Consider the following 16,324-nt stretch of genomic DNA (forward strand, 5'->3'; position numbering starts at 1 on the left):
TCGAACTTCCAGACAAAGGAGGGAAACCACAATGTGTCAAAAACTGTTAATAATAAAACAAAAAAACTTAATTAACAAAAGAAATGCCTTTCTACCATGTTTCTGACAAGTTTGAGCTCCATTGTGCGATTTAATTCCCTTCCTGGGGAGCACAGTCCATCAAAAATGACAGCATTGCTTCAGGACCTGCATTACTATGGTATTTTAAAGCACTATTCTTGGTGCTAACTTCCTGACAGAGTAAGACACTACATTAACAAAATTGCCGTAATGTAATAATTGAATAATCCCTTATTTTAATACACACTCTGAGTGTCTGCATAGGCATTGTATTTTTTTGATTGAATGCACACCTAAGTTGCACAAAAAGCTGCTGAGTAGACAGCTTCTTTTATAAGCTGGGAGCTCTATGAGCTGGGATCATTGTAACTGAATGTATAGCTTTAAGTGCAATGCTACGAAAGCAAATAATCTTTCCAGTTTAACATGGGAAAACCAAAAAGAGAGTAGTACTTTACCGTCAAAACACACTATCCGCACTTTTCTTGCAATAAAAGATCACCAAATGCCCTGAACCTGAAAAAATACAATACAATTGAACAGCTGCCAGAATAATGATCGACTAGAAAGCCAATACTGCAAACATAAGAAAGTTTACAAAGGAGAGGAGGCCATTTAGCCCACCTTGCTCGTTTGGTTGTTAGTAGCTTATTGATCCCAGAATCTCATCAAGCATAAGAACTACAGGTACTGCCATTTGAAATTTAAATGGTGCAGAGGACAAAGAAGAAACACTATAAAAGCAAGCAAAGAATGAAACGTTCTGCTACAAGAAAAGGGTTAATACCAGGATGTAATGTGTGGGAAGACAAGAGGATGTTGCCAATGGAAAGTCAATTATTGACAGACATATGGCTACTGTTATTTTGAAATGCAAACAACTGTTGTGATCATAACAGGATTCCATCTCCTCTTAAGAAACCACACGCAGTCAAACTGCCTGATAATGACCACTCAAGAGACCATCTAAACACTGTAAGTATGTACACGTGATCATTTAATATGGGGAAATATACAGAGTACAGGGATTTATATATGTGGTATACATATGTCTGAAATGTAAAATAGCAGGAGATAACTATTTTCCAAAGCAGACTATGTTCAACACTGATGTGTGAAATGTACAGTACAGTAATATGTAAGGCAATCGGTATCAGTGTATTAATATGCAAGTTAGGATTTAAGATGTGCTGTTATTGTCAAAGAATCAACTACTGTAATGGTGTTTTTACACATAATAAAAACTAGCCTTAGACCTATATTCTCCTCTTTAGCCATCACTGATCAATCCTGAAGAAACTCTGGTAAATACATGTATAGTAACACAATAATAGTCTAGTATTCAACTGCACAGGCAGCAGATAATCAACATGAACATGATATGCCTGTCCTTCATTCTTTGTAAATATGCAAACATAACATTTACATCAACCAAATTTAATCAGACCTCCTCATCAAAAGAACACTCCTATTGGTGCACGGTTTACACATAGAAAGATTTTAGATCCCTTCTAAACCGGTTTCTAATCAACAATAAGGGAACAAAGCTTGAGCAGGTATCACTAATTTGTATGTTCGCTAAGTTTATATAATGAAACGCTGGTGTTTGCTTAGAAGGTTTTACACAGTGTTGACACACCTCATAGATAAACACTTTTTTTATAATGCAAGTCCCATCAATAAGAGTATACAACTTTTGAGAACAAATAAAGACACTGACTGTATGACACCGATGGAAACTTTTAGATATATGTCACACGTTAACAACTTTTTGCTAAATGAAATACTTTAGTGCACTGTTTATCGATCCCACCTTTCTTATTAACCTGTATTTCCAACACAACTCATAAAAACAGCACTCACAGCTTCTGAGATATTAGATATGTGACTTTGATAGTTTCATCTCCATTAAAAGTGCCACAATTCCCTAAGAATACATATTTTGATTGTACTGTATTGCCAACGTATGAGATTATTTGATCATTTTCACAGATACATAGCTAGCAATTATGTATTTGCATTACATACATATGGTAAACTGAAAAGTAAGTGTATTTATTCTCTTTGCATGTTGGTATCATACCTTCAGCCATTTATATTAATTGCGTGCAATTTAAAACATTTCTTTAACATGGTAAAAACAATGTTTTAATTAATTGTATCAGAACATAAGAAAAGTTACAAATGAGAGGAGGCCATTTGGTCCATCTTGCTCGTTAGGTTAGTAGCTTATTGATCCCAGAATCTCATCAAGCAGCTTCTTGAAGGATCCCAGGGTGTCAGCTTCAACAACATTACTGGGGAGTTGGTTCCAGACTCCCACAATTCTCTGTGTAAAAAAGTGCCCCCTATTTTCTGTTCTGAATGCCCCTTTATCTAATCTCCATTTGTGACCCCTGGTCCTTGTTTCTTTTTTTCAGGTCGAAAAAGTCCCCTGGGTTGACACGGTCAATACCTTTTAGAATTCCGATTGCTTGAATCAGATCGCCGCGTAGTCTTCTTTGTTCAAGACTGAAAAGTTTCCATTATTTTAGCCTGTTTGCATATGACATGCATTTTAAACTAGAAATAATTCTGGTCGCTCTTCTTTGCACTGTTTTTAGAGCAGCAATATCATTTTTGTAGCAAGGTGACCAGGACTGAACACAATATTCTAGATGAGATCTTACTAATGCATTGTACAGTTTTAACATTACTTCCCTTAATTTAAATTCAACACTTTTCACTATATATCCGAGCATTCTGTTGGCCTTTTTTTTTTTTTTTTTTTTTTTTTACAGCTTCCATACATTGTCTAGATGAAGAGTCACATAAACTCCTAGATCTTTTTCATAGATTCCTTCTTCAATTTCAGTATCTCCCATATGGTAGCCTATTTATAATAGATATTATAATTGCCTGCGTTTAATTGCCTAATTTTATTGCCTGCGTGCAGTACCTTACAATTTTCTATATTAAATGTAATTTGCTATGTGCCTGCCCAGTTCTGAATGCTGTCTAGATCATTTTGAATGACCTTTGCTGCTGCAACGGTGTTTGCCACTCCCCCTATTTTTGTGTCAGCTGCAAATTTAACAAATGTGCCTACTATACCAGAATCTAAGTCATTAATGTAGATTAGGAAGAGCAGAAGACCTAATAATGATCCCTGTGGTACTGCACTGGTTACCTCGCTCCATTTTGACGTTTCTCCTCTAATCAGTACTTTCTGTTTTCTAAATGTTAACCACTCCCTAATCCGTGTGCATGCATTTCCTTGAATCCCTACTAAGTTCAGTTTGAGAATTAATCTTTAATGAAATGTGTTTATTTGTGTGGACTTATCTTAATCACATTCTGTAGGAAAGAGGAGCGATTCATTATTTATTCATTAATTTTCACGTTACACGGCACTTTTCACATCCATGCCAAACAGTCGTAATGATTACACTGTATTCTATTAAACACTTTTGAAAATGCATTCCTTAAATAGTCTTAAGAATGAAGTTTTTTTTAGCTTGTTAGAGTTAATTTTTGCTTTTCATTGGAACAGAAAAGAAACAAAAGTTTAGATTTCATATAGACATGTGTCATTGTCTATTTTATTATTTATATGCAACGTTTAATAGCACAGGAAAACAGGCAAAAAGCATTTGTCAGTGTGAATTATATTTAAAAAGAATACATCTAAACGTGTTGAATTTATTTCATCCAAGTGAACAAAAACGGTTGCCCAATCCACAATACAGGTATAAACAATACAGGTTATTTTAATGGATGCGTATTGGACAGAGTGTTCACACTACCCGGCCTTTACTCTGTGTTTGTCATGGGAGAGGCCTGCCAATGTAATTCCCTAATTAGAATGTCAAAAGCTGTCGACGAATAAAACAAGGGATAATAAATACATATATTTTAAAAATTGCATTAAAATATGCTGCAGTTTGTAGAAAACGCAAAACGTGTTTGTCAATATCAATTAAATATTTCGTTTTTAGTTGAAGTAATCAGTATTATTTTAATACTTTAAAATTTAATAGCCACGGGGGCATATATATATATATATATATATATATATATATATATATATATATATATATATATATATATATATATATATATATATATTCTCGATACTGGTCAGTCGGGTTACATTTTCAATACTAGGTACAAAGGTAAAATAAAAACGCCATTTTGTTTTCAGTGCAAAATAGCCTGTCATACGGTGGTGAGATCATCACCGACAAACAATTGCTATAAATGGATATTATTACCTGGTTAAATTAGGGCAAAATGTAAATTATGAACAAACATCAGAATTTCATAATTTGAAATATGACATACATAGAGATGCTTTGTATTTATATGTAGTTATAAACGCATCCAATGCTGTTTTAAATGTGTTATTGACAAAGAAAGAAGTGAGCAGGTGTAATAAACAAACCATACAAAAAAAAAAGCTTACCTGGTTTTGTTCCTGAAGATTAAAGCGAACGCCGCCCTGCAAAATACAACGTGTGAAAGTATAATATTATTGGTTTCGACTAATCATTTTAAATTCTTATCATTGTTATTATTATAAACGTTGATTACTTACAGCAGCGTCCTTTAACCTTTCTCGTTATAAGCTGCAATCACCTGAGTACCTCACATATCATTTGGACCCGCCTATGGGAGTTGTTAATTTATGATTAACAAAAACAGAAGTATTGTCTGTAGCTCCCATCTTAAACAACAGAAACGCTAGAGGGCATATTGCAGTTTTACATACACACACACACTGCAATATGCCCTCTAGCTCAAACTGCCAGCTGGCCAACGTTTCGATATGTTTTACATATCTTTCTGAAGGGAGCATATATATATATATATATATATATATATATATATATATATATATATATATATATATATATATATATATACACGCTTCGCTGATCGCTTCGTGGAACATCTGAGAAGTATATGAATTAACACCTCTACCTTTCCTGACGCCAGACATTTTAACAGAAATGACCACATTATAGAAGACATCACAATTTGTCGGATGGTTCAATGCTATGGAACTAATGCTCAGGAAACAAAAGGAATGTGAACTTATTTTCAAACTAGGCACTTTGGAGCCATTTTGAATGAACATTCTATTCTGAGGTCATCATCATCATCATCATTCTAGAATTTTGTTTAAAAGACTACTTGTTTTTTTTTTTTATCAATCTCTTAAAGCACTGTTTTTTGTATTCAGCCGATGAAGGACTTGTAGTCCGAAACGTCCTGATAATTGATTTGTAATCAATTATTCTACCTTTTTAAGTACCTGAAATATCCTTTTCACTTTTCTCTTTTTTCTTATTGATTTTTCTAATTTTGGTACACAGCAGTTTTCCTTTTTCTCAAACTTTATATCTATCTATCTATATATATATATATCTATATATATATATATATATATATATATATATATATATATATATATATATATATATATATATATATATCTCCCATCTTAAACAACAGAAACGACGCTAGAGGGTATATATATATATATATATATATATATATATATATATATATATATATATATATATATATATATATATAACATTGTAACTGAAAACCATTAATGCAGCAGGGCGAAGACATAAGCCCGATACGCTCCTTGCAAAGGAGCCGGCTCTTCTTGCTTTAGTGCGAAAGGTCCCGCGTTGACGCCCGCCCTCTGCCTCTGTGTGTGGATTGCCTGTGTGATGCGTTAACCGACATCGCTACAATATTATTTAAACACTGGAACACGTTACATGCAGATGTAAATAACATGTTGTGAAACAAACGATTTTATGATGTCACCCATCGAAGGAATTATTTTCTTGTATCGTAGTTCCACCTTTAAACGTATTGCCCCATGTCTGGGGTGTTTAGCGTCTCTGGTTGCTAGGTTATTGAACCGGAAGTGGATCAAATGTCTGTAGTCTGTGTACAAACGTACATTGGATTGGAACGATGGGTTTGACTGGACCAGTCTTGGAATAAAGGCAGACTTTAAGGATCAGTACGATGTGAATACCAGACACCCATCGTGAAACAAGAGCACATTACCTTTGAACATGTTCACAACTCGGTTGGATTAGATAGATTGCAATAAACTGCTTCCTGGAAATGTAAACTATTAACCAACAGTTGCCAGACGGTGTTCAGATCATTCATACTCATAGTAAGGAATATACATACAGCGTTCAATGAATGGTGTTCACAATTACCCACACGAGAGAAAAACAGGTAATTTTGTATTTACTCTATTTTAGCTGTCTCAAGTTAGGCGTGTCCAGATGGAAGTAAATTGCATCGTCTTCCATCAGTGAATGATAAAGATAGAGTGTATATTATTATGCAGCTGCAGACACACAGATCTAGTTTACAAACATTTCTTATTCAAATACTGTATAGCGTTTTTGTAAACCACACTTCTATGATAAACCATGACCAAGAAGTAAAAATTCTTAAACTTACGTTGCACACACAAAAAAAGACTTGTCAGTAAATTACAGTTATATCACAAATCAGTGACTGTGTGTTTGTGTCATAATCAATAACTGATAGAAATATAGGCATGTACAACGATTTTCTTAGTGTTCAGCGTGTCTGAGAAAAACCTTTTATTTTATCAGGTTAGGACCAGTTGAGAGACCTGGGGAATGGGAGACTTGTAATGAGAAGTATGGTCAGGGTATTGGGAATAAAACAGGACTAGAGAGGACCCTGAATGCCAAATGGGCAGAAAGATATTTTTTATGTTCACACATCAAACACTTCAGATATGAAAAACAATGTTAACTATGATATAAGCTTTATTCTCAAAGCAACCGAGTATTACTTGTGTACTGTGTCCTCTCTTTTAATTCCTTTTCAGTGTTAAGCTCTGGGAAGAATCATGGCTGGAAAAGTGAAATGGGTGTCTGATATAGAGAAATCCGTGCTTGTTAACAACTTTGAAAAGAGAGGGTGGATTCAAGTGCCTGAAAGTGAAGATTGGAACTTTTACTGGTGGGTAGGAAAGCCGCCTTCTTGTATATTTGTTTTACTTAAATGCAATATAACACTTGTCATGAGCAAATAAATACATTATAATTACTTGAAGGTTACTTTAAAATTAAAATAAAACATTTGTTAAAATGCTAAAATACACAGAAAACATAACATAACCTTGTAGTACTGAATATTTTATATTGTTCTGAAATCTTGGAAATAAATGTCATTTTAACTTGGCTGAAATGCAAGCAGGGTTAACGTCTGGGAGTGACTTTGAAATCTTGTAACAGTAGAATGTGATAAGCTGTGCTGGTCCACATACAAGACCTTTGTGGTCTCAAACGAATGTATTTATATGCATATTCAGCTGATACTATTAAAAGGTATCATTAAAAAAAACCTTGGTAACTGACATTTTGCTGTCTCATTTTAAACAGTCTTACTTCCTCTCTGAGGGTTGGGTGATAATTGCTCTCTGCTTGCAATAAGACAGTAAACAATTTATCAGTTAGTGGGTAATACATGTTATAAAAGACAGCTGTCTGATGTTGAATAGTATATTTTATGTTTATGTCTGATTTCAATCACATAAAATCTATTCAGTTTGATATTCTGGGCAGCAGTGTGGAGTAGTGGTTAGGGCTCTGGACTCTTGACCGGAGGGTTGTGGGTTCAATCCCAGGTGGGGGACACTGCTGCTGTAACCTTGAGCAAGGTACTTTACCTAGATCGCTCCAGTAAAAACCCAACTGTATAAGGTAATTGTATGTAAAAATAATGTGATATCTTGTAACAATTGTAAGTTGCCCTGGATAAGGGCGTCTGCTAAGAAATAAATAATAATAATAATAATAATAATAATAATAATAATAATATTCAGCTGAAAAAAGTCATATGATAAACCCAAGTTCACAGGACATGATGAGTGAACTTATAAGAAAACAACATCACAGGATGTGTTCTATATTTTGTGTGTCAAGTGAGTGGTTCAATGGTGCTTAGTATGCCTCACCTCCCATTATCTGAAATGTTAGTTAAGAAGGTACAGAATTTGAAGAATTAAAAAGAACAGTGCGAGGATGAGGTTTTGTTTTTTGATTACAGTATTTAAATTCAATTTCTTTTTTTTTAGGTTTCATAACATTCTGTTTCAGTGTTCATAATGTGGTCAAAGTTTTAGAAACAATGTAGTGTACTGGCAAGAACTTGTACTGTATATTATTAATTCCTCAGTACCAACAACAATGCTGTGTGTCCTTACTGTGGTAAAACTACAAGAAACTGAGAGAACCATTTTTTTGACCTTTAATGCAATACACAGAGATATAACCTACTTTTGTAATATCGGAGTTGTCACTTCTTTCTTTCATTCCAGGATGAGCGTGCAGACTATCCGAAATGTTTTCAGTGTTGACAATGGGTATCGTCTCTCTGATGACCAGATTGTCAATCATTTTCCCAATCACTATGAGTTAACCAGAAAAGACATGATGATTAAAAACATAAAGAGGTATAGGAGAGAACTTGAAAAAGAAGGCAGTCCTCAGGCAGAAAAGGATGAAAATGGCAAATATGTTTATTTAGGTAGGCTCACATATAAATAACACAGTATATAATTTAGTAGATCACTAACCCTATTTATTCTATGGTAATTTGAAAACATTTTAAACAAACCACATTCATCTTTAAACAATTGGGCGTGTGTTCAAAAAGTGTCAACATTTGTTATGTGCAGAAACAGTGATTGTAATAAGATTTAAAACAGATGAGATGACATGTACTTGTACTGTTTACTTCAGTTATTATACACTAATGGGATAAAATAACAATTACTGAACACTTGACTTATAAATCATAAGGCCAAGTAAATACCTTGACCACATGTCAAAGTCCAGGCTTTATTGAGTTACTGTATACCTCAGTATTTTTTGTTAGATTAGCTTTGTAAGAAAAAAAATTATATTTTCACAAATATTTAATACCTTTTCTTTGATTAGATTTTGTGCCAGTGACATTCATGCTTCCAGCTGACTATAACCTGTTTGTTGAAGAGTTTCGGAAAAATCCGTCTAGTACCTGGATAATGAAACCTTGTGGGAAGGCCCAGGGTAAAGGAATATTTCTCATAAACAAGCTCTCTCAAATCAAGAAATGGTCGCGAGACAGCAGAACCTCCACGTAAGTACTGTATTATAATGCTAAGGTACTTGGTTACAAACGGCTGAGAATGTTTTCTCATTTTTTCTTATTTATTATGTGTAATTTGTAATGGAACAGGGCAGTTATTACTGCTTCAAATAGACGAATGAGCAATTTGGAGCTCATATTACTGCTGTAGGGGTTCAAGTTTTAATAGCTTAATTATTTTATGATGTTTGCAATCAGTCTTGGTGGTTCTGGTTTCTGTTGGTCCAGTATTGAGTTACATATTTTTTCTAGGAGGAGGTGGGTCTGGCAGGAGTATTGCAATGTTAAAAAGCAAATAACATGACATAAAATAAAGCTATGTACTCCTCTGCTGTTTTTCTTGTATTCTGGAAGTCTTGCTTGTTATAAATTCCAGCAGTGACCGTCACTGGTTTCAAACTGGTTGTAGTGCTGTTTTTTTAACTGCATATAAGGGTTCAATTGACTATAATGTTGGTTAAAGAGCTGATTTAAGAAATGAGCAGTCAATTTAAAATCCCTGTACTGTCAAATTCTTTGTCACATTTTTTTGTTGACTACAAAATAATAGGATTACTGCAAATCTGTAAAATATTCCAGCTGGGTATCCAGAAATCAACCAGTAAATGTGCCCACATCTTTCTTTCCTGTTTTCCTCACTCTACTGCAAGAAAAATGATCCTGACCAGCTTAAGCTTTGACATGTTATCCTGCATGTTTAGTGTACAGAACATATCTGTGTCATGGTTTTACTGCAAAATAAAATATTTTCATGCTAACTTGGTGTTTTCCATAGATTCAGTGATTTTTAATAATCACGTCGTATTCCACTCTCGCTTTAGTGCCAGCTTGGCACTTGTCTTGTATTTTGTTGTATAATGTAGGAGCACTTTGATTGAGTCTTTGAAGTTTTATGAATATCAAGGCTCTGCAGATATTATTTTACAATGTAAAATATCACTATCAAACTAATGCACTTCAAAAGATTTCAGTTAAATTGGGATTAGCCACTAGCCAACTGTAGGAATCAGTCATCTGCTGAAGTGTTTTGAGAGACAAGAGAACTATTTCAAAAGTTGTGTTTTAACAAAACAATAGGATCATTGTCCGTCTGAGTTGTAGAATGAACAGCATGCATGTAGGAATTAGCTAACACAATTCATATTTTTTATAACTCATACATTTGTTTTTCGTCTGACAGGCAATGGTTGTAGAATGCAGAACAGGTGACTCAAATCTCCTGATGTCGTTTTTGGAATCTGTCCAATACTTCCTGACCCCCTTATTGAAAACACTGTTTGATACATTATACTTGTAATGCTAATACTGTTTGCAGACTGCATTACCGGCAATTGAAACAAAATGAATTTGAAACAAATATTAGAAAGTGGTCATGATATGTTGGCACACTGGTTCTGATCTGGTACCATGGCACTGCAGTTAATTGCTATTGTGTGTATGGGTTCATATAACAGTGAATCCATTATTTTATCAAAATACTAAATTGTTACCACTTTTGGGCCACTGGATTGTACTGATGCGCTGGGGAGGCCGCACTGTGGTTGATCCCCGGAGCCAGCATTGCAGCCGTTGTGTGTGCTGATGGCAAAATAAGCTGATCCCTGGAGCCAGCATTACACTTCAGCCATTAACACCAGACAGAAGGATATCTACATCATCATATGGAAGGAAACGTAAATGGATGGAGACACATATGGATCACATTAGTTTACTGTAAAGCTACGTCTTAGTTGTTGCTTATCTTGGCAAGAGCCGAGTTCAAATCAGCATGAAGTTTTAACATCTACTTTCGTGTAATGGAAATCACTATTAAAACTGTCATTGTGCTACAGTACCATTTCTGCTTCATACATAACCATTGTATTGCCATTGGAGTGCCACTGAATTTATATGATCATTTGGTAAGGGACAACTGCCATCATGAAACAGATACTGTATTTGTTAATACTATTAAAGTGTTACTTACAGATTAACCAGTTTTTAGTGTTTGTTTGGAAGAATACTTAATTTGATGAGCTCCATCTTAGTCAACCAAAGTTTGAATGTATTCAAATTTGAATGTTTGTGCAACATCTGTTCTGTATCAGGGGTTTTACTGTTTATTTCTATTGTTAGTTTTTTAGCTGCATCCAGTGGAAAAGAAGCATATGTCATTTCTCTTTACATTGACAATCCCTTGCTTATTGGTGGAAAGAAATTCGACCTGCGTTTGTATGTTTTGGTGACAACATACCGTCCTCTGAAGTGTTACATGTGAGTATTTACCTGTTTAAATACTGTATATTCATTTGAATCAGCAATTCATGTATCTTGCTGTCAAATTGTTATAGTTAAATGTGAAAAGAAGGGAACCAATCATTGGGCCTCTATCAAGAGTTACTGTGAAACAGTGCTAATTTATGTGTTTTCATACCAGCATCACCATGCGTATACTGGCGTATACATGTACTCACTTTTGGTGTAATAGTGTACATCAAAGTAAGACCTAAAACTCTTATAATATTGGAAGTATCCAACGACATAATATTGTTATGCTTCTTCTCATCAGAGGCACATTTTTACTTAACTGATGAGGAACAGAAATCCATGTATAAGGCGTGAAATTGCAGAAACAACATGATACCATATGCAGTTCATAAGGAAGTAAATCACTCTTGGTTACTTTCAAATGCCTTTTATTTTTTTGTGAAAGTAATTTGTTTGTGGGGACTTAGTTTCAGGTGAAGGTATTGGCAATAACTTTGTGGTGTCTTTGGTTTAGTTTTTTATGTGTTTTTTTTTTTTATCATATTGTGTTTTTCTAGGTATAAACTGGGATTTTGTCGGTTTTGTACAGTGAAATATACTCCAAGTACAAGTGAGCTGGATAATATGTTTGTACATCTTACAAATGTAGCAATACAGAAACATGGGGTAAGTTGAAGTGTAATTAAGAGAATAATGGCTGCACCTACAGAGTCACTGTCATTGTCTAAAATGTAAGGACTGGTAAACCTGTGCAAGTCCAAGTCATGCCTGTAAAATGTAAACTGTATTAAAGGTCATCCTTAAAGATGACTGTCACTTACACAGGGACACCTATTTTAGAGTGCTAGGGACTGACAACTATCTTGCATAAGGCCCTGGTCACATGATATGATAGTAGCTGGACCATTGGCATGCAAGTGGACAACAACACAGGATGTAATTAAGCACCAGGAAACATTGTTAGCTTTTACTTGTATAGCATTGTATTTGAAATATATGTCCTAAAATGAAGTAGCCTAGGTAATACAAGCAAAGAACCAAAATGATAATGCTACTATGTAAAAACATTGGTCAGCACTCCTTTAAGTAAAATACAGGTTGAGGTCAAACAAAACTATCAAGTAAATAAAACAGTTCTGTCAGAGTGTGGTGGTGAACATGTACACAAAAAACAAATATAGAAAACAACTAATTTAATTTATAATCAAGAAATATGATCTGCTACATAGATTAGATAATTAGTAAGATGTATCTTGATTTCAGGATGACTATAATCACATCCATGGAGGAAAGTGGACAGTGAGCAATTTGCGTTTGTATTTGGAGAGCACGCGGGGCAAGGAGGTCACAAACAAGTTATTTGATGAAATGCACTGGATCATTGTGCAGTCACTCAAAGCTGTTGCGGTGAGTGTAGGCTTTTCTTTTATGCTGTATTTCAAAGACAAACACTAGTGAAACAAACCCACTGAAGCCATGGGTTGAAGCTTCCATTCACTATGTAGGTCAAACATGTGTTTTGAAAGAAGCACATATAATAGGAAACGTGTTTTAATAAAATAAAAAAAGAAGATATCTTATGAAGTAAAGCGTGCAAACTGAGAGCTTCATTAAACCTGTTATTGTACCAGGCATCATTTTGTAAAATTAAAATACAGATTTCCCAGACTGGGCTGTTGTAGTGTAGAGTAGCTTGGTAACATCAGTTGCTTAGGTTCAGCATGTTAAAAGAGGCGATTAAGTTATCTAAGGGATAATGGCATTGCTGTGGCTTGTTGTGAGGTAATAATGGAAGCCTGAGACCAGAGGTTGAGAGGATTATTTGAATGAGAGAGTTCCATCATTACCGAGGAACACGCCTCAGGAATACTATTGATGTTACGCAACAGCTTTTTAAAAGTATTTCTTTTTGTCCACTCAGTAATGGCCGTAATGGCAGTTAAATTTTTCAGAGCAGGGCATGAGCGTCCATGGGACATGTTTCATCAGTAAGCAGTGGTTTTAGCACAGGTGTTATTAATTAGTGTTATCTGTCAGCTGTACTTTATTTGCTGTTCCATTATTGAGTAATAACTGAAAGGGTGACCCCAGAGAGAACTACAGGAGATCAGTGTCCAGTTGTTCTGTAATCTAGGGTCAAGCTCAATTTAGCTGAATACTTTTTTGGAAAACTGTTTGCTTTTGCCAGTGTTTTTGTTTGTTTGTTTATTTGTTTGTTTTTCATTTACAGTCTGTAATGAACAATGACAAACACTGCTTTGAATGCTACGGTTATGACATCATTATTGATGATAAACTCAAGCCATGGCTTATTGAGGTAATTATCAGATTTCCTATGGTTGTAAAAAAGATAATAATTAACCTTTCATATTTTCATAAAAGACATATACATATTTTTTGTTGCTGTTGTTTAGTTAAATCATACCTTTCTTTTACAGATTATAAATCTAGCCTACTTTTTTAATGATCAGAATAACACACTTTCCTTTTTTAATAAGTGTGTTAAATGGAAGTTTATTAAAATGTTAAGCTTCTGATGTTTTATTTAACAAAATAGGACCCAATTTCTCTGTGTTTGTGCTAAATTATTATTATTTTTTTTTTAATAAAATTTGAAATTCAAAAACATTAAGAATGAGTCTTTTAAAATTAATTCAACTGCAGATCCTTATACAGTATGTAAATTAGCACTTTGGGTGTAAAAGCAGTGAGATCATGTTTATTTGCCATTTAAAATATTACTTACTGAATGTTCTTGGTTTTAGGTGAATGCTTCCCCATCCCTCACTTCAAGCACAGCCAATGACCGGATACTGAAGTATAATCTTATTAATGACACTCTTAATATTGTGACTCCAAATGGCGAAATTCCAGACTGCAGATGGAATCGGAGTCCTCAGAAGGACTCTTTTGGAAACTATGAACTTTTGTAGGTGTACCAGGTTTCAGCATTTCCGTTTCTTTTGAAGATCTTTTTCTCAAACTGGAGATCCCCAATACATTTCTGATATGAAGCGCGGGGGGTTTATACAGCCATGCAGGTCTTTTTTTTTTTTGTATCTTTTGCAATGCTTGAAAAAAATATATATTTTTACATATTTAGAGAGACTCATTACCTTAAAGGGCACTGCTTAATATTCTAGAGGTACATTGTTCTGTAAACATAATAGCAGTATAACATAAAGAGCATTTCTGTTTTACTTCCTGAGCTTTATCAGTGCTTAAAGTGCCTGCCTATTTGTCTCCCAGGGTGACATAGTGGCAAGCACTTTCAAAAGTGGAGGCAGTTAGTCTCCCAGCAGTCAACACTACAATATCTTTGGAGAACAAAGACAGCATTGTTCTCCAAAGGATAAACTTTGGAAGGATGTATTGTGGTAAATAGAAATGAAGAAATTCTGTTTTAGTGTAATGTATTGTGGGGCTGTAGCTTTACAATGTAAAGACACAGGTGTTGACACTATCTACAATATATAGGTTAATCTATAGAATATAATTTAGGTACAGTAATTTATTTGTGAGGTTTTTGTTGTTGTTGTTTAACTGAAATGAAATAATAATTGAATTATTGAAATCCCTCCAATTATTACACACAGGTATGATGAAGAAGTGGCTCAGAGTGAAAATGCTGATCGTGATCTGAGGAACCGATCAGGGCAGTCTGTTGGATCAAAGGGAGGAAGGATGAACAATTCAGGAAGACCTATGCCTGCCACATGGAAGTGATTGATTGCTTTTGAAAGAGAAAGTTCTTTATATGAGAGAACCGGGAAGGGAATGCAGCTGGTTGTAACTGTGATATGCAGACAAGGTCTTTGTAATTGACTTTGCCATAATGATCTTGTAATGATAATTTTGTGCACTGAAAAGCAATGTACATTCCAAAGCCTGAAGTTACGATTCACTGCTGGTAAATGCATGATGAGCACGGAATACTTTGAGGTTATTTTAGTATTAAATACTTTGAGTACTTTACAGTTTCATTTTTGAGGATTTATAAAGAGTAGTACAAGAATGTAAAATGCCATATTGTTACCATTTTGTATATTTATGGTAAAGAGAAGGTTCATATATTTTTTTTATTTTTTTATTTTAAGTTGCATACGATGAACCATCTAACAGTACTAGGCTTTAAATATTTAACCACTCTTGATGACCAATCCTACATTATGCTATATTGATAAATTGCATGATACACTGTAACATCCTGTATTTACCAGTATCAGTAATTGCCTGTATGATATAAGGGTGTAATGGGTGAACATTTGCTTTACTTTCTGTATATAAACAAGCAGTGTGCTTACATTCCTAAGGGTTAATATTCAGGACAACATCAGAAATCACCAGTATACGAAAAAGAAGGCCAGGACGATACATTTGGGTGGTTTGAGAACATATGCTGATAGGTAATAAATACAGAATTTGTTCTGTATTTAACACTAACTTCCAGTAATGTTTAACAGTGCAATAGATTCTGTTTAACTTGAATATTAACCTGTATGTTTTAAACACCAAATATTTCAGAATTATACAAAAATAAAAAATCTCTTATACAGTATGTGTAGTTTTTGTATTTTCTGTAGGGGCTGGGTATGACAGTAATTTAATTGACCTTGCACACATTTTTCAGGTATTACTATCCTCAAGCTCTCGGTGTATCCATTTTCTTTATTTTGTAAAATATTAAAAACAATATCTACACTGCAGATATTTCCCTAAGAGTAATGTTGAGCTAGTAACACCATACTGTAATTTTATTATCATATTAAGAACAATACGGCTCATCTCTGTAGTTTTTTTTACTGTAAAGCTGCTTAAAAATGAA

General features: G+C 34.3%; 1 protein-coding gene across 2 annotated transcripts; it reads left to right on the top strand.

The window, feature by feature from the left end:
• The first annotated feature begins 5,745 nt into the window (after window positions 1-5,745).
• Window positions 5,746-16,057, top strand: LOC117415019 (polyglutamylase complex subunit TTLL1-like). 2 transcript variants are annotated; one of them, XM_059026987.1, is made up of 11 exons: window positions 5,746-6,135; window positions 6,237-6,315; window positions 6,947-7,080; window positions 8,441-8,649; window positions 9,063-9,243; window positions 11,368-11,505; window positions 12,057-12,165; window positions 12,763-12,906; window positions 13,730-13,816; window positions 14,265-14,428; window positions 15,096-16,057. In XM_059026987.1, exons 3-11 carry the CDS (start codon window positions 6,968-6,970, stop codon window positions 15,223-15,225), a joined length of 1,275 nt encoding a protein of 424 aa, XP_058882970.1. In that variant the 5' UTR covers window positions 5,746-6,135; window positions 6,237-6,315; window positions 6,947-6,967; the 3' UTR covers window positions 15,226-16,057. The 2 variants fall into 2 exon arrangements, with proteins under 2 accessions (XP_058882970.1, XP_033880814.1); XM_034024923.3 differs by having other exon boundaries at window positions 5,746-6,315.
• Window positions 16,058-16,324: the final 267 nt, after the last annotated feature.

Source organism: Acipenser ruthenus, chromosome 7 (genome assembly GCF_902713425.1).
Source record: "Acipenser ruthenus chromosome 7, fAciRut3.2 maternal haplotype, whole genome shotgun sequence".
NCBI lineage: Eukaryota > Metazoa > Chordata > Actinopteri > Acipenseriformes > Acipenseridae > Acipenser > Acipenser ruthenus.

Excerpts from the sequence above, each read along its gene's own strand:
- LOC117415019 (XM_034024923.3), top strand. The coding sequence starts at position 6,968 with ATGGCTGGAAAAGTGAAATGGGTGTCTGATATAGAGAAATCCGTGCTT. Across the intron at positions 12,166-12,762 it reads TAGCAATACAGAAACATGGG|GATGACTATAATCACATCCA; the intron begins GTAAGTTGAAGT and ends TCTTGATTTCAG. Across the intron at positions 14,429-15,095 it reads TTTGGAAACTATGAACTTTT|GTATGATGAAGAAGTGGCTC; the intron begins GTAGGTGTACCA and ends TATTACACACAG.